Below are 18,248 nucleotides of genomic sequence, written 5' to 3' on the forward strand. Positions count from 1 at the left end.
TAACAACACAGTATTAAGAACCAAGGGTGTGTAAACTTTTGAACAGGGTCATTTTTATAAATTCAGCTTTTTTTTGTCTTGTGGACTATATGTAAACATATTTTATGTAAAATATCTTATTCAGGACTAAATAAAAAAATAACATGCATTTTGTATGATACCTCTTATTTTGATAAAATCATTAACAATTTGCAGATTCTGCGAGGGATATGTAAACTTTTTGAAACTTTTGATTGTATGAAGACAAATGATTGGAGAAGTCCTGCATACAAAAGCAGAGAGAAGTCTGTCGTTTCACCGGAAGATCCAGTTAAGACATTTTAATTAAAAAAATAACATTTATTTTTAAAAAAGAATTAAAAAGAATTAAAAACATGCGTTCACAATAAGGTCAATAACATACATTTAGAAATGTTCCTTTTATGCCCACTTTAAAGACAAATGTCCTTAGAGTGCAAATAAATTAGAAAAGTAGGCATAAAAAATTAATGCTTTAAACGAGTGAAAAACTGCCAATTGAACAAGACAAAAAAAATCACATTTAAGACATTTTCTCTAAAAAATATTCTTACTCTTTTAATGCAATTTCATAAGACATTTTTATCTGGAAATTGTTTTGCAGTGCATACTTAGGAGACTGTGGGAATGACCAGATGCTTAGATATTTTATAAACGTTACCTTAATGCACACAAAAAACAAAAGTTTGACCTAAATGAACGTGTGAAATATTGCTCACGAACGACATCACCAGACTTTTTTCCAAAAAGATTCCAGAAGTCTAGAAAAAGTCAGGCTGCACTATGGAATTATGGACGTGTCCTTGGAATTATTGTGAAAGTCAGAAGACCTTATTGCCTAGCGTGTATTTATGTGAATCCAGCCAAAGCCATCTTGTGACCTCTCAGACCCTTTTTCAATGACGGTTTTTATTTATTTGGTACCCTCCAATCTTGAACAGTTAGTTATATGGGTGTATGTATGTATTTCTACAACGCTTCAATAGTTTTAAAAGAACATATCTGTACATTACTTTCAAAGTAATCAACCTTGACATTTAAAACATCGGCCTACTGAGTCTTTTCACTATTGCAGCACATCCAGACTACGTCTGCAGATTTATGCAGCTGAAAGAGTAACTGTCCCTGGAATGAAGCGGATCAGTCTGTCTTTATTTCCCGGGCCGTTTCCTGTACAGTGCGTTCAGATAAATACTCAGCTGGATGAGTCATGCAGTTTGCACTCAAAAACAATGGTAGGAGGTCTGCATACCCGCTGCCCGGACCCTGCCGAGTCCATAGTCTATGCACTGTGCTGCTCCTTTGTGCTGGATGAAATGTTTTCCAAAGCGGCTTTTAAAGCCTGCTCAGCGGCACAAGCAGATATTGGAGAGGGTGGGACTACATATGAAGAAACTAAATAGTTTTTTTCTGAAATAAAACAAGCTGAGTACTAGTATTTGTGACCACATGTGGTACATCTGAGTAGATGGGAGCTCTATGAAGTCAGGTTTATTAGTTTTATTTATCGGGTTTATTTTAACTAGTTAATTTTATTACATTTTATTCTATTGTTTTGTCAATTGTTTCACTGTGTTGTTATCATTATTTTATTAATAACCATATTTTATTAATATTTGCCCAATATAATATTTTATTGATTTAAATGTATTATTATAGCAATGCCAGTTCCAAACTCCAATGGAACATAAAAACTGATGAAAAATACGTTGAATGCATAGAAAGCATCTTCATAATATGTAAATATAAGCCTGTTTTTGTTCTTTGATAAACAATAAAGTTAATAAACTTGGTCAATTAAAATGGACTATTGTCCTAAAAACCCATACAATAGACTCTATGTTTTAATAAACAATCATTTTAAGTCCTGAAAAAGCATTACAACGAATGGCTGTGCTGTGGGACATTTGAGCACTTTGTTTAGGTCCCTAAAACTCCTGTAAACAAACATTGAAAGGATGCTGACCGTTATCATCACAAACAGAGACGTTTTCTACCCCCAAGCCTGCAAACAAAAACAACACAACCCCAAAGTCCATGAGAAACAATCCCTCACCGATAACAACAATAACAAGTGGGTTTAAGCCCATCTGTCCTCTTTGTTTTCGTCTGCAGAGCCTGGAGGCTGTTCATCACAACAGTAGAAGTATTTCTAGAGTGAGAAACTAACGGGAACCTCCGCCTACATGGAGACGATCAGATCCAAAGCCAGCGTGTGTGATAAACAGACGAGTGCGATACAGTATTGCAGTAAAATATAATCTAAAAGCATTATTTGTATTCCCCACGCCCTCCTCCTCCTCCAAACTCTTTCTTTATCCTCCACTCCAAGCTCTCTATCCCCCTCCCTCTCCCTCTGCTTCTCCCTCTCCCCTCTTTCTCTCTAGAAGCTCAAAGCCGCAAAATCAACAGTGTGGCAGGAGGCAAACGCAACTTCTTACCATTTTAGCTTTCCAAGCGAATTTCATGGTGAGGGCCTCTCTCATCGTCCGGTAGCGGCATTAGAACACAGCCCAAGTCCAGCGAGAAAGGGTCAAATGTTTTCAAGTATAGTAGGCTACGCAGAGCTATCCTGTGTGGATTGTCCTCCTACAGCGCACACACATAGTCCGTCACGGATGGAGCCTCAAGCTGCCAGTGATCGCGCTCTCTCTCTCGCTCTCTCTCTCTCTCTCTCTCTCTCTCTCTCTCTCTCTCTCTCTCTCTCTCTCTCTCTCTCTCTCTCTCTCTCTCTCTCTCTCTCTCTCTCTCTCTCTCTCTCTCTCTCTCTCTTCTCTCTCTCTCTCTCTCATCTCTCTCTCTCTCTCTCTCTCTCTCTCTCTCTCTCTCTCTCTCTCTCTCTCTCTCTCTCTCTCTCTCTCTCTCTCTCTCTCTCTCTCTCTCTCCCTCTGCTCTGCTGTCCACCCCCGCTCCAGTAAATGACACAACTCCGCCCACTGCGCTCCCGCTCCTTCTCCCTCCCTCCCTCTTTAGTCGTTTGATTTATATTTCTTTTTATTATTATGGAATATTGTTATATAATAATATACAATAACAATAATAATATAGTGTAGATAACTAAATAAATGCCAGAGAAGTTAAAGTGACAGTGCACAGGAAAAAAAAAAATCAATTCTGACATCATCTATTCACCTTTATGTGACACCAAAATCGTATTATGGTTGTGAAATACGAGTGGCCTAGATGTTAAGCAGAATGTTAAAGCTGTTTCATTTTTTTATTTATTCATAGGCCTACTTTATTTATTTTTCATATAGGCTAATGGATGGTGAATGAATGCAGCTGTCAAACTCCCAAAGGTCAAAAGTCAGTGCCATATGCGGGCCAATTATGGTATGGTGGAATTTGTAGTTTAGGTGAACAATTCATTAAAAGGCTTATGGTCATGACTCATGACTTTAGTTACTTAAGAATGTAATACTAATTATCACAATGCTATTGAAATGAAAGTCTTTAATCTTTAATCTATCTTTAATCTTTTCAAATGGCCCAAGATGGGAGGTTTCTGATGGGATTGGATCTTCTTCTTTTTTGTGGTTGGTGTAATGGTATTTTTATAAACTTTTTAAATTAAAAACGGCAAAATTTGAAATAAAAAGTTAAGTAGGCTATCACTATATTACTGTCGGTCATTTAATATTACTACTATTGAAAAACAGTTGTTATATTTATGTTATGTTACAATTGTTATGTTCAGCTGTACATCTTACCTTGCTCTCTTTCCCTGTTAAATCTGAAACATCAAGCAAGAATTCATGTTTGGCTTCTGTGTGTAAAGCTCACTTTCTTTGATTTGACTGGCCATATCAATCACTTTGACATTGACAAGCACTGTTAGACCGGTGAAACAGAACAGCCTAAAAACAACACCACCAAAGTGGAGAGTAATGGGGTGCAGCAAAGCAGCACCAGGAATATCAAATATTGAGGGAACAATTTGGCCATTTTTAATTACTGAGGAGAGGGAGGGATCTGTCCCCCATACTGTCTATGGTGGTTACAGCCCTAACTCAGAGACAATATGAGGAAGGCTGACGCTGTATTGTCTAGAAGGGATTTTCCCTTTTATCCCTTATGTGCAGGACGTCTGGATTTTCATTTGTATGATCGCAGGAACCTAGTGGATGAAATTAGCAGGTGTCATGTGGGCCTTCACACACACAGACACACTTGGTTTCTCATACGTCCACCTATGTAAGCTTCGCCATAAAGAATCAGTGTGATCATTCAAGCAGCCACAGTGGGGAGCACAATAGAAAGCTGTTCAATGTTCTTTGCCCTTCAGTTCTGTCTTAACAAGGCCAGTGGTGAGATCATAAACGTCAAGGGCTAGTTTTATGAAGATTCAAGTACTTCCTCAAGCTAAACACATTTTACAGACAATCTTGCTCAATCACAAACATTTAAAGTTTATATTATTGACTATATCTATTTAGCCATTCAGCAGAGAATATTTAAACTAAAAGAATAATACAGGAGAGCGTGGCGATGGGACAATCATGGGCTTGATTTTGGGTGTAGATGTGCATATGAAAAAGCCAGTCAGAAATAATGGTATTACAATATGGTTGCATTAGTTAACATTAGTTAATGCATTAACTAAAATGACCTAGATATAGTCAATAATATAAACTTTAAATGTTTGTGATTGAGCAAGATTGCCTGTAAAATGTGTTTAGCTTGAGGAAGTACTTAACAATGTGTGTATATAACAATAAACAACAGTATTATAAATCTTTGTTGTAACATTAATAAAAATACAACTGTTCATTGTTAAGGTCCATTAAATAATATTAACAGGTACAACTTTTGATATGTATTAATAATTAACTAATACTAAGAATTATAAATGTTTAAGAAGTAACCTAACTAGCAAAACACTAACAGAAATTTACTAGATTAATATATCTTTTCATTTTTTTTGTATTTCAATTTGCCAGTTAGCTATTTTTTCCTAAAGTTTGCATATTTCTTTTGTCCTATGTCTTATTTTATTCAAATAAAAATTAAGAAAATGTATACATAAAATTTAGATAACATTATATTTTACAAAAAGCTGTTCTGAAGAACATCAGAACTATTTTTCCCCCCTATGTTAGAAGAAGCTATAAAAACTCAATAATGATAAATAATTCACTTTAGTTTTATATGGTACATTTAAAGGTTGCTTCTGAAGGCACCCTCCAAATAAAACCAAAAAGTCTCGTCCAAGAGCAAATAATGTATAATTTCCATTGACATGGAATTTAGTCAAGCGCTATAGTTATTCCCTGTGGTAAATATGCTAGAGTTTGCATTTGCATCCACATAGGCACCTGACTTGTTGCCTCGCTGCTCTATCAGGTAATGACTTTGCAAGCAGCGTTTGCACATGAAGGTACTTCACGAAACTGATTTCGGACAGACTTCTGAAACAGTTTAATTTTTCTGATAGTGTGTGAATGGGTGAATGTGAGGCAAATGTAAAAGCGCTTTGGTGGCCATTGGGTCTGTGAAAGCGCTATATAAATGCAGTCCATTTACCATTTAATGATCTACAGCAAAAAAGAGAGATCTTTGGTGATTACTAGAAAATTACAATAGTAATTTCTCACTAGAAATGACATCCAAAAAAAGTGGAAAACGTTGGTCAAAAATGTACATTTATACACAAACTGTCATATCTATTGCCTTCAAAAATCGATCAGATGAAGGTATCTCAGGAGACAGGAAGTGAAGCTAACATTGGATTCGGACCTGTCCTGATGCCTTCCTACCTTGGAATACATCCTCCGAAGGCAGCGTTTTTAAGCTTTCGGATGCAGCCCTAGATCGTGGTTAACGTTCTGGAAACCAGGACCAAGATTGTATTAGTAAAAGTGCGTGCAAGTAACCACGGGAAAACCCTGACAACCTATCACACGACTCCCTCAAACCACACTAACTCTCCCTCACCTTCATGCACCATTAGCTGTCTACAGTCACAACAAATTCAATAAAGTGAAGTGTGTTTAAGCAGAGACCCCCTCGTGTTCAGGTCAGAGAAGGCTGGTCAGCGAGGGCAGTGGGGCTTCAGAGGGAAAACCCTCATTCTCTGAGATCTGCTCCAGTTCCCAGGCCGGTCTGACTGGGTGTCCTCTGCTCGGCTGTTCCTCGGGGGTTCTGGGAAGCGTGGAGGAGCAGTGGGAGAGGTCGTGACCTTATGGTCCCCCTCAAGGGACAGCTGTTTGCTCTCAAAAGGGAGTGATGTCATTGCAGTGCACAACAACAAGGCCTGACAAACGGCAGGCGCTTGGGCTGGACCCGGCTGACGCACGCGCACACACACACACACACACACACACACACACACACACACACACACCTCTGATCTCATACACAACTATAGCCCTAGGGAATAGATAGAGATAGTGTGTATCTATATGAAATAAAAGCACAACACCACTACATCATAGTGATGCCAATCTCTAAAGGAAACATACTGTATCATTTGATAACATGCAAGGTGTGGGAACTAAATGTAAAAGGTTAGGAGGTGGTTATTGAAAAATTGATTGATCACTAATCTGCAACCTGTTTAAGCAATAGTTTGGCAAAATTAAAATTGTCATTTATTCCCCTTGTTTTTTGTTTTTGTTTTTTTGATCTGTTAAATGATTTTCTTTCTTCTAAGACACGAAAATGTGAAAATGTTATATAATTGAGTAAATAAACTAGTTTGTGAGTAGTGGGTTTAAGTCAATTTAGGTGCACATACATCTCACACCTGCAGATTTGACATTAGCATCATTTGTTTTTATGTGATGGACCACTAATATGGTACTTTTGTATTGTTTGCGTAAAGCGTAACAGCCCCTTTTTACCATTCACTTTCATTGAGTGGAAAAGAGCAGCATGAACATCCAGCCTAACACCCCCATCTGTGCTCTGTGAAAAAATAAAAAAAATCATTCAGGTTTGGTAAACCAGGGTGAGTAAATGATGGCATAGTTTTCATTTCTGTGTGAACTATCCCTTTAATTGACCATGTTTAATTTGTGTTTTCCTGGTGTTAGTTTCAGGTGGGGAGGCATGGGGGGTGGGCTTAGGAAACAGGCTTAAAGGGAATCTTAGGGGGCCTGTTTAGACCCCAATAGGGAGGCTGAGGATATCTGTCCTGTCGACACCAATAGAGACATACCGAGTCTAAACCTCCCTGGAGTACAATCACAGTCTCCAGTCAGTCTCTCCTCCTGTGGTGGACTCTCACACACACACACACACACACACACACACACACACACACACACACACACACACACACACACACACACACAGGGCCTGTGAAGCCATGGAGCACATCGACATGAGTAACGAGAGCACTGTTATTGCACCACTGTGGGGGGAAAAAACACACATTCCAGGAAATCTCCCACTTCCTGCCTGCAGCCTCCCAACTCTATGTGCCAGTCGTCATTGTACCTGACCGGCGGGCCAGTTATCATGACTACACTGCCAAAGGGGCTCGCAAAAAACTGAGGGATGAAGAAAATGCAGCCGTAGCCCGTTATGTATAGGGAGATTTACGGTCAGGTTTTGGACTGCTGTGTTGCACTAGCGTCACCAGAAGAGTTATAAGCTGCGCTGACGCAGGCAGAGAGAGCTGGAGCTAGAGGGCGCTGGGAGGAGACCTTCAATGGTACCGTATCTCTCTGTGTTATGACGTGCCAGCCAACACAAGTTCTTCGTTGTTATTTGCAGATGTGAAGTCTGATAAAAAAGCTCAAGATTAACCTTAATCTGTGATTCACAGTTCTCAAGAATCTGCAATCCCTTGTTGTCACAACTGTGATCATTTTCATTATGCGGTTTGCTTTCTTTTATCAACTTCACCAGAAATCAACAGTCCAATGCAACAGAAATCACTGCATGTGTTTGTAAAAGCATACATTTTTAAAAAATGCTTTATGCTGTATTTATTTGATGAAAAATACATTAAAACATTTTAATTGTGAAATATTATTAACATTTTAATAAAAAATTTATAAAATTTTATAACTGTCTTCTATTTTTATATATTTTAAAATGTAATTTTATTTTTTTTGATGGCAAAGCGGAATGTTCCGCAGCCATTACTTCAGTCTTCAGTCTTTTGGTGCTCATGAAACATTTCCTATTATTATCAATGTTGAAAACAGTTTTATATTTTTTTGGAAACCGATACTTTTTTTCAGTATTCTTTGATAGATAGAAAGAACATAATTTTGAAATAGAAATCTTTTGTAACATTATAGGCTAAATGATTTTACTGTCACCTTTGATCTATTTAATGCATCCTTGTTGAATAAAAGTATTATTTTATTTAAGTCATATTTACCCCAAACTACACTACACTTCCTGGCATATTACTCTTTCTGCAGTATGTGCACTTTTTTGTTAAAGTATGCACATTTCCTCACATGCATCGAATACCCAAATTACCTATAACATTTAACAAAATGCGCAGTAAACATCCAAAGCACACTGCATGGAATACTGTATCCCATGATGCAATGCACTCCACTCCATCTGACCTTGCATTTTCAGCATGATGAATTAAAAATGTTTAATTAAACTCACAATGAGTTTTAAAAATGCTAAATAACTATTTGTTATGCTAAAGTTGCTGAATTAAACATGCAAAGAGGTTGCCACAACAATGTAGCTTATATCGTCTTAATGCGTACTGTCTGTTTTGTAAAAAATAGTAGGCAGTGTTCACTACAATGCAGTATGCTAGTACTCCATTCCAAACAAAACAAAGCTTCTTTTTTTTTTTACTAATTTCCTCTGTTTTCCCTTTTTTGAGTGAGCTGTTGTCTTTTCCACCTTATAAGACAGCTTAATATTGCAATTGCATTATAGTAATCAACTGACAGAGATGAATGAAGAACTGAAAGTCCTTGAGTAGCTCCTGGGGTTTTCAGATGAAAGAAAACTGAAACAAAATAAAGAAGAGAGCAGCATCTTCCCCATTGAGCACCAACAGAAGCATAGGAAAAATATGCCACAGTGGAAACTCTGTCATTGTGAAATGTGTGGTAAAAACAAATCTTAGTGTCCTCAAACAGCTGGAACTTTGAAGGACTCTCACAAAAACACGCTTCCCAGAAACCGTCATTCCTGAATGGCGCATGTGTGTGAGAAGGAGAGAACAGTGCGCGCGCGCGCGCGTGTGTGTGTGTGTGTGTGTGTGTGTGTGTGTGTTTATGTACCTCAATATTTTTGTTTTACATGCCCAGTAGAGGGCAGTGTGACACGATTCTGCTAATCTGCTCAGATTTAGCAAGTAGCAACTTCAACAAGAGAAAAGAATAAACAATAGCTGCGTCCCAATGTGCATACTACGCCCTAAATAGTATTGAAAATTACTAATGTCACATACTATTTAGGATGGATAGTATGCACATTGGGACGCAGCTAATATCTTTATGGCTAAGAGTTTTACCAAAGCCCGTCTACGGAAAGCCTGGCCACTCCCTATTAAGTCCTATTGTACCGAATGTTGGTTGTAGTTCCACCAGAGTTCCACTGGGGGCGATCGTCCGAGTGCAAAATGAATGGGAGTCAATGGGGCTAGACGGCTAAATTTGTCTCTTTTACCCGATTGTCATTGAGAAATCTCAGATTTGAATGTAGGTTCTGCAAGTTCAACATGGGTTATAGGTCGAAAGTTGAATGAACGAGTGCTTATGTCCTTTCGATTTCTTACAGGTTGAGTTGTTGTTGCCCATAACACGCTAGCATTTTGCTAATGGACGCTGATTGGTCAGTGAAGGACTGATTACGACCAGAGACACCGCTTGATGGCATCGTGGCATATACGATATGCAGTGCAAATAGTAAATTTAAGATACAGTGAGTAATAGTAAATAGTTTAGTCAATAAAATAAACAAACAGTATACAGCAAATACAATAGTAATGAAAAGGCTATATAAAAATATAGGCTATATAAAATAAAATGACACAACCCTGTCTATTTTTGTTAAATTTCAGTTTTATTCATCAGTAAGAGACATTATAACAGTATAAGTAGCCTAAAATGTATAATAAGTTATACAAGACAATAAATAAAGTAAACCATTCAGACACAGCAGGATACAACGTTAAAATAGCCAAAATATAAAGTTATGAAACTTCACTTTGCCCTCAGCCAAAACGACTTGCCAGGGAGGGAACAAATGATACGATTAATGATACCAAAGATCGCCCGTTAGATATACACAAGACGAATTATATCTCATGTTTAACCAAGTTAGAGAGAGACATCAGAGCCGGCGGCGAACGTCACAAGCACTAGCCGAGGAAAGGCTGTTCCAGGCGGGGTGCAGAGCGCTGAGACCCGGTGAAAGACTGGTCCTCACAACTCCGAAAACGTCAGATCAAACTTTTAAATAGGCGCTATCTTAATAAATAAACCACAGATTTGAGCTTTAAACAACTACATTGTCGACTGAAAAACTATTAAAACTACATTTCGTGACACAATAACAGTAGTATTTTTAAATTTCGCGGCTTCTCTCGTCTGTCTATGCGCTAAAGCATAGATATCCGCGAAAGCAAAGCACCAGTGAATGAAGGATTGCCGTAAAGCAGGTTTCTGGTCGTACGATGTGTATGACGTCATTGACATTTTAAAAGACTTTTTAAAGCAAATAAGTGACTCTAAAAAATCTAACACCCAGTAATGTGTAATTTTGTTGCATCTTCTTTCGAATACAACATTCAAATTACTAGACAAAAAATTATATCCTGAGAAAAGTGGATTTTTAGGGGTATTGCTCCATAGACCTCCATTCATTCTGCACTCCGCCTGTGAGCGCCCTCATATGGATCTAGAGTGGAACTGCAACCAGTTCAGAACCCGGAAGTTTAATGTGAGTGGGAGTTCTCCCCATATTAGACATTCTCTGGTTTTACTGTTAAGAGTTATTATATGCTCCAAGAGTGTTTTACACTGTATCCAAGAAATATGTCACCCTCCCTTTTGTTAGTTCTCATTCTCTCTTATTCAGTGTGATGCAAACTTCTCCGTCATTTACCAGCAGTGTTTTCTATCAATCCTATTTTTATAATGTTTTTCTACATGTATGTGACACATCTGGGTCATCTGGTTTTTAATTAGTAGGCATTCACCAATAAAAAAAATACAACAACACATAGCCTATTGTGCATACAACTATACTCAGCTGCCTAGTCCCTTCAGATGAACAAAAAAAATCTTCTTTTTTTTTCCAGAGGTCTGTCCTGTGTGTATCATAATAGAGCCTGACAGTATCTGTGATAGACTGATACAGTCAGCATTAAGATTATTATAATCATTAAAGTATGGGTTTTATATTCTCGGATCGGTCAAAAACAGGAATAATCCTGGATGGCATTTAATGACTAATATGGTGGCCAGTTGTTTGCAGCGTGTCGTTAATCTTCTCCTCTGACCTACAGCTAATAAGCTTTAATTAGTGGTCAGTCTGGTTTGGGCCCCCACGTTGGCAAAACCATCTGCCACAACAGACAGACAGACAGACAGACAGACAGACAGACAGACAGACAGACAGACAAACAAACAAACAGACAGACAGACAGACAGACAGACAGATAGACAGATAGATAGACAGATAGACAGATATATATCTGTCTGTCACTGTCTAGCTCTCTTAGACAGTCTATCTGACTGCGATTCTGCTGATTCAGTCTGTCAAGAGTGTGTTTGCTGATCAGAGAGTTAAATAACTTAGCCAGGGAACATCACTGGGCCTGACCTTGTCTGCTTGAGTCTCAGCCCCCTTCCATCCATCCCTTCTTTTTCCTTCTCCTGCCTCTCTGACAGAGGGGGCAGTAAGCCAGGCCACATGACACGGATCAGGAAAGAGGGAATGAATGGGGGGGGGGGGGGGGGGGGGGGGGGCTGTAGGAAGGAGGAGGGAGTTGTTTTTTCTTTTTTTTTTGCTGTGTGAGGGCTGTGTGTGTTTGTTTAACTGCTGTAGTGACCTGAATGGTTCCACACCTGTCCTCTACCACAGCTAAGATGATTCACAGACCTCCAGCAGAACACTCAAGTACAATATCTTTACAGTACCTCTAACACACACACACACATACACACACACACTGCTCCCTTACATTTGCACTCACCGATGTACCCTGTATTACCCCTTGCTCTAAACACGTGGGTTATACATTTTCTGCCCCAGTTGAGTGATTTGCCCCCTTTGGACTTCAGCCTGAGGTGTCATGTCAGACTGAGGGTGACAGCAGTCATATTATCAGCTTTAACTTGTTCCATTGTCAACCAAATGTTCAATAGTGCAGTCATGCAAACTGACAAATCTATGGTGAGTGCTATCCATTATATACTACAACATCTAAAGAGCATGTCATATTAGGAAAAGCTCTCTATATACACTACAATTCAAATGTTGTTGTTTAAAAAAAATCATAGAATAATTTCTGAAGGATCATGTGACACTGATGACTGGAATAATGGCTGCTGAAAATTCAGTTTTGCAATCACAGGAATAATTTAGCCTCTACATTTTAAAATCGAAAACAGTTTTATCAAATAAATACAGCCTAGAGCATAAGTCTTACCAACCTTAAACTTTTGAAAGGTATATATATTTGCTAGAAATATATCTTTGCAACATATTTTATGTAGAATTTATAACAATAATGTAAAATGCATAACAGAAAAGCAAATGTTTAAGTTTGCATATGAATTGTATGTAAATTAATGTAAAATGATTAGTCTCAAAGCGGCCCCAGTAAGTCAACCATATTGTTATGCCTTGATTTATGCATTTTTGAGACAGCAGGGAGGGAACAATAAATGATCAAGGTGAGAGAGAGGTAATTGGATTGAAACATAAGCCAGATTGGAACCTGCATCTCCCACATGAGCACCACATCTCTGCTGGAGCACGAACCACCATTCATGACTATATCACTGATGTAAGCTCTAGACCTTGTGCTTTCTTGTTATTGAAACGAATTCTCCATCCCAACGAGTGACTCACTGAACATGAGCAAGGAAACAGTGACTAGCAACCAACCATCAGTGTCACTTTCCAAAAACACACACTAAAGCAAAATCACAAAAAGAGAAGTGATGCAGAAACAGAGAATACTTAGTTTGCGATTCCTATATTCAGCATAATTCCAGACACGCGCTTGCGGTCTGCGCAAAGCTTCCTCAATGTGTGATACTGACCCATATTGACTTCTGCAGAGTGAATGTGAGCAACAGAACTGTGCCATTTAGGCTGAATATATGAGTGCATTGACCCCAGTCCTTGATCACTTGACTACAAAGGTTGTGCCGAGGCTTTGCAGAGTCAAGCAGAAAACCAGCTGCAATATCAGCATTTATGGCTGGTAGAATGTGCAGGGAGGGACGAACAGCGTCATGACCATCTTGAACTTTGGCCACCATCTTCATCATTAAGGCCACAAAAACAAAGCCATTGACGAGCATTAAGGCCATATAAAAATTTAACAGCCAGGTTTTGTAACTGTAGCGAAGCAGGTTAAGGATATCCGAGTATACGGTAAAGTCGTAAAATGCTATAAACGTGAAAGCAGAAACGTTATGCAACTCTCTCTTGTCTCTGAATGAGCAGATTAATTGTTTTCCAGTTAGAAGCAGTAGTGGAAGGGAATAATAATCGCGTGAAGTTATTCCGAGATAACGACTCGGTTACTAACGTAACCTCGGTTCCCTGAGAGGGGGGAACGAGTATTGCGTAAGTAGCTTACGCTATGGGAAAACTCCTTTTCTCGAGAAATATTGAAGTCTTTATGTAAAACGCATTGCAGCTGCACAGCATACAGCAATGAGTGAGGCAGCTCGGTCATTGGCTGTGCTGCGGCAACTGCACGAACCTATGACGGGGCGACTCTGAACCCGCTTCCAACGAGCGTGCTTCGCGCCCGCGCGCGTCAGAGCCCGCCAAGATGGGCGTGGCCAAGGGCTATATATTGGGCGCCCCGTCGTCTGAGTTCTTTAGGTTCAATCGACTGAAGCGAACTGACCAAGCACAAGCACGGCAGCTTACGCAATACTCGTTCCCTCCTCTCAGGGAACCAAGGTTACGTTAGTAACCGAGTCGTTCCCTTTCGAGAGGTTCCTCCTATTGCGTAAGTACCTTACGCTATGGGAACACCATGTAAAACGCCGTGCGTGCTGACTTCGCTCTATTAAGCCGGAGGCAGATGCCTGAGCCTTTAAGCAAAGTAATTATCCAACGAGCCGGCCGAAGGCGGGCTTTATAAGGGACAATGTGGAACGGCCCAATGGGCGTCCAGAGAAAACACACAAGCACATTTTTATGTACTGATATGCATGAAAAACCCTCTAAGTCAGAGACGGACCCTATAAGGGAGGGGATAATGCTCAGCATGTACACACTCCAGCCTATGCATAGTTAGACCGACAGTATGTTGGAGTGCAATGAGGGGACCTGTAGGTTATAAAACCTGATAAATGTTGACCGTGAGGCCCAGCCTGCTGCCGCACAAATATCTTGAATGGGTATCCCACTCGACCACGCCCACGAGGAGGCCATACCTCTCGTAGAGTGAGCTCTGATGCCCAAGGGGCACTGAAGGCCCTTGGCCTCATAAGCCAGCGCTATAGCATCAACTATCCAGCGCGATATTCTCTGCTTTGAAACAGCGAGACCTTTGGTGCGGCCGCCAAAGCATACGAACAATTGCTCTGTCTGTCTGAACAGGGCAGAACGTTCCAAATATACTCTGAGCGCCCTGACCGGGGAGAGTAAATTAGCGTCGCTTTCGTCTGCTGGAGACGATAGCGCGGCCAGAGATATCACCTGTGCTCTGAAGGGTGTAGAAAGCACCTTAGTAATATACCCGTGTTTTGGCCTGAGGACAACTCTGCTGTCGTTAGGTCCAAACTCCAGGCAGGCAGCGCTTGATGACAGCGCGTGCAGGTCGCCCACTCTCTTGACCGAGGCGAGAGCCAGCAAGAGAGCAGTTTTGAGCGAGAGCTGTTTAAGGTGCACAGTTCGGAGGGGTTCGAACGGGGCACTTTTGAGTGCGTCCAGGACCGTGGCCAGGTCCCAGATCGGCACTGAGGGGGGGCGTGGGGGATTTATCCTCCTGGCGCCCCTCAGGAAACGAACAACTAGGTAGTTTTTCCCTAGTGTGCGTCCTTCTACAGGGCCGTGTGATGCCGCTATGGCAGCCACATATACTTTGAGCGTGGAGGGGGTGCGGCCTGCCTCCAACAGCTCTTGTAAGAAAACGAGCACACTCGGTACCTCGCATGTCTCAGGGTTCAGGTTCCTGGATTCACACCAGTCACTGAACACCTTCCATTTCTGGGCATATAAGCGCCTCGTAGAGGGCGCTCTCGCCTCAGTGATGGTTCTCAACACTTCACTGGGGAGGTTCCCGGGAACCCGTTGAGCGGCCATGCATGGAGGGGCCACAGATCGGGGCGGGGATGGAGGATCATCCCGTTGGCCTGCCTGAGGAGGTCTAGCCTCAGCGGAATCGGCCATGGGGCAGATTGCATCATCTGCATCAGTTCTGGAAACCACGCCTGGTTCTTCCAGAGTGGGGCTACCAGGAGCACTGCACATTTCTCCTCCCTGATCCGACTGATGACCTGAGGTAGCATCGCGACCGGAGGGAAGGCATACAGCGGGCGGCTCGGCCAGATTTGGGCGAGCGCGTCTGTGCTCTTTGAAAAGAAGAGAGGGCAGTGCTCATTTTCCTTGGAGGCAAAGAGGTCGACCTCTGCTCTGCCAAAGGTTTGCCATAACCACTGAACCGTCAGGGGGTGGCGAGACCATTCTCCTGGGAGAACTTTGTCTCTGGACAGCATGTCCGCTCCCTGGTTTAGAACACCTGGCACATGCGCTGCTCTCAGCGAGCGCAGGTTGCGCTGGGACCATAGGATGAGTTCCCTGGCCATCGAGTGCAGGGAGCTCGACCTGAGTCCACCCTGACGATTTATATACGAGACTACCGTCATGTTGTCCGTTCGGACCAGGATGTGCTCGTCCTTCAGGTACGGAAGCAGGGCTCTGAGAGCCAAAGCGACCGCTTTGAATTCCAGACAGTTTATATGTAGGCGCTTTTCCGGGTTTGACCACAAGCCGGAGACAGGCCTGCCCTCGTAAAGGGCCCCCCAACCTATTTTGGAGGCATCTGTCGTGATCATTTTTCTCCTTGTGTTCACGGCCAGACTCACACCGGACTGATACCAGTCGACAGCTTTCCAGGGCGTCAGGGCTTTTATGCAGCCGTGATTCGCTCTGATTAAAAAGTGGCCCGAGCACCACGCGTGAGTGGGGACACGGCTTTTGAGCCAGCGTTGGAGAGGACGCATGTGCAACAATCCCAGCTGGAGTACAGCTGATACCGAGGCCATGAAACCGAGCATCCTTTGAAAACGCTTGACGGGGGCGCGCGCAGCGCGCTCTGAACGATGTTGCAAGGCGCCGGATAGTAAGCGCGCGCTCTGATGAGAGGCGCGCCGTCATCTGCACTGAGTCTAGCACTATTCCCAGAAAAGAAATATTCTGGCTGGGGGATAGCATGCTCTTTGCAAAATTGATTCTTAGACCCAGGCATTCTAGATGACTGATAATCCAAGACCTGTGTGTCACTAACTGGCTCTCTGATTGTGCTAGGACTAGCCAATCGTCGAGATAATTCAGTATTCGCACTCCCCGCTGTCTCAGGGGGGAAAGTGCTGCATCCATGCATTTCGTAAATGTACGGGGTGCCAGTGACAGGCCGAATGGTAGTACTGTGTACTGGTATGACTGTCCCTCGAAAGCGAATCTCAGAAATGGCCTGTGATGAGGCGCTATCGGAATGTGAAAGTAAGCGTCTTTCAGATCCACTGATAGAAACCAATCCCCCGGGCGAACTTGCGCGAAGATATGCTTGGCTGTTAACATTCTGAACGAGCGAATCATTAAAGCTTTGTTCAGATGTCTGAGATCTAGAATGGGGCGGAGACCACCATCCTTCTTCGAGACGAGAAAATAGCGACTGTAAAAACCTGCCTCGCTCATAGAGGGAGGGACTGCTTCTATAGCGCCCTTCTCTATCAGTTTGAGCACCTCGGTGCGTAGAACATGTGAAACATCTTTTCTCACTTTCGTCTCGACCACCGCTGTGAAGCGGGGCGGTCTGCGAGCGAATTGAAGCGAGTAACCGTGTTTTATTATGTTCAGAACCCATTTCGGCATGCCGGGGATATTTTCCCAAGCTTTCGCTCGCACAGATATGGGCTGAATGCTGGCTGGGGGCGTGTCGTAGTGACGTATGGCTCCCGCCGGCAAATCGCCCTGTGCTAATACTGAGCTTACAGCTCTCAGAGGCGCGGGCGCGCGCTGAGCAGCTTTGTTGAATGCCGAGTGCAGGGGTGCGTGTGAGATTACAGGCACGCTCGCCACATCCGTAATGCTCACAGTGTGAGTTGGGGAAATGTTTAAGACTGTATGGACAGTGCTTATGGGTGGGGGTGCATAGACTGTGGTAGGCACGCGCGCCACTTTCATAAAACTTCCCACTCGTGGCGGGAGGTTTTTGGCCATATAAACAGTGTTTGTGAGTTGGGGTGCGTGCATAACAGCGGGCACACGCGCTACTCTTATAGAATTTCCCGCTTTTACTGGGGAGGTGTTTATAACTGTGGGAACATTGCTTATGTGTAGTGGTGCATACATGACAGTGGGCACACAATCTACATTTATGGGGCGTCCAGCCTGAGCTGGGAAAGCATTTGGCACTGCTTTGACAGTTTTGATATGTGGGAATGCGCACTTTAGTGTGGACACGTGACCCCTTAATGACACAGGCAGAAAATGGCTCTTTATGTGATTTCTGTGTGTCGCCGTAAAAACGGCGTTTGTTTGCAGGTGAGCGAGCTGTGCGGCTGGCCCATTGGCTGCTGTACAGACATTTCCAGCCGCCTGTAAGGGGACTGGGTTATGCTTTAAACGTTTTGGAGAGAGCGGTCCGGCTTTTGCGAGACACGCGCTCTCTCTCTTTCTTCCTGTAGCTAGGAAGACTTACGAGGCTCTGGGTTCAGCACAATCTTGGGCCGAGGTCCCCGTCGCTCGAGCGGTTGCTTCCTGTTGGCAGAGCGCGAGCGGCGTCGGAAGTCAGTTTCAGGTCTGGGCTGAGAGACGGGAGGTGCCGTCTTGACTCGCTGCTGCTGAGGCGGCTTTTGGCGGCGCTGCGATGAGCT

The 18,248-nt window shown here is 42.4% G+C and overlaps 1 protein-coding gene across 3 annotated transcripts in view; it reads right to left on the reverse strand.

Moving 5' to 3' along the window:
* rgl1 (ral guanine nucleotide dissociation stimulator-like 1) overlaps nt 1-18,248 on the reverse strand; it is a 222,516-nt gene that overhangs the window by 199,274 nt on the left and 4,994 nt on the right. The window contains exon 1 of one of the 3 annotated variants that reach the window (XM_056252323.1): nt 2,460-2,683. The exons of the other annotated variants lie outside the window; for them this stretch is intronic. Coding sequence (XP_056108298.1) covers nt 2,460-2,504 — 45 coding nt within the window. The 5' untranslated portion in view covers nt 2,505-2,683. Of the gene's footprint in view, nt 1-2,459; nt 2,684-18,248 lie in introns of those variants that run through there. 3 annotated transcript variants of the gene reach the window in all.

This window comes from Rhinichthys klamathensis, unplaced genomic scaffold (assembly GCF_029890125.1).
Source record: "Rhinichthys klamathensis goyatoka isolate OS25496 unplaced genomic scaffold, OSU_Roscu_1.1 h1tg000094l_1, whole genome shotgun sequence".
Taxonomy (NCBI): domain Eukaryota; kingdom Metazoa; phylum Chordata; class Actinopteri; order Cypriniformes; family Leuciscidae; genus Rhinichthys; species Rhinichthys klamathensis.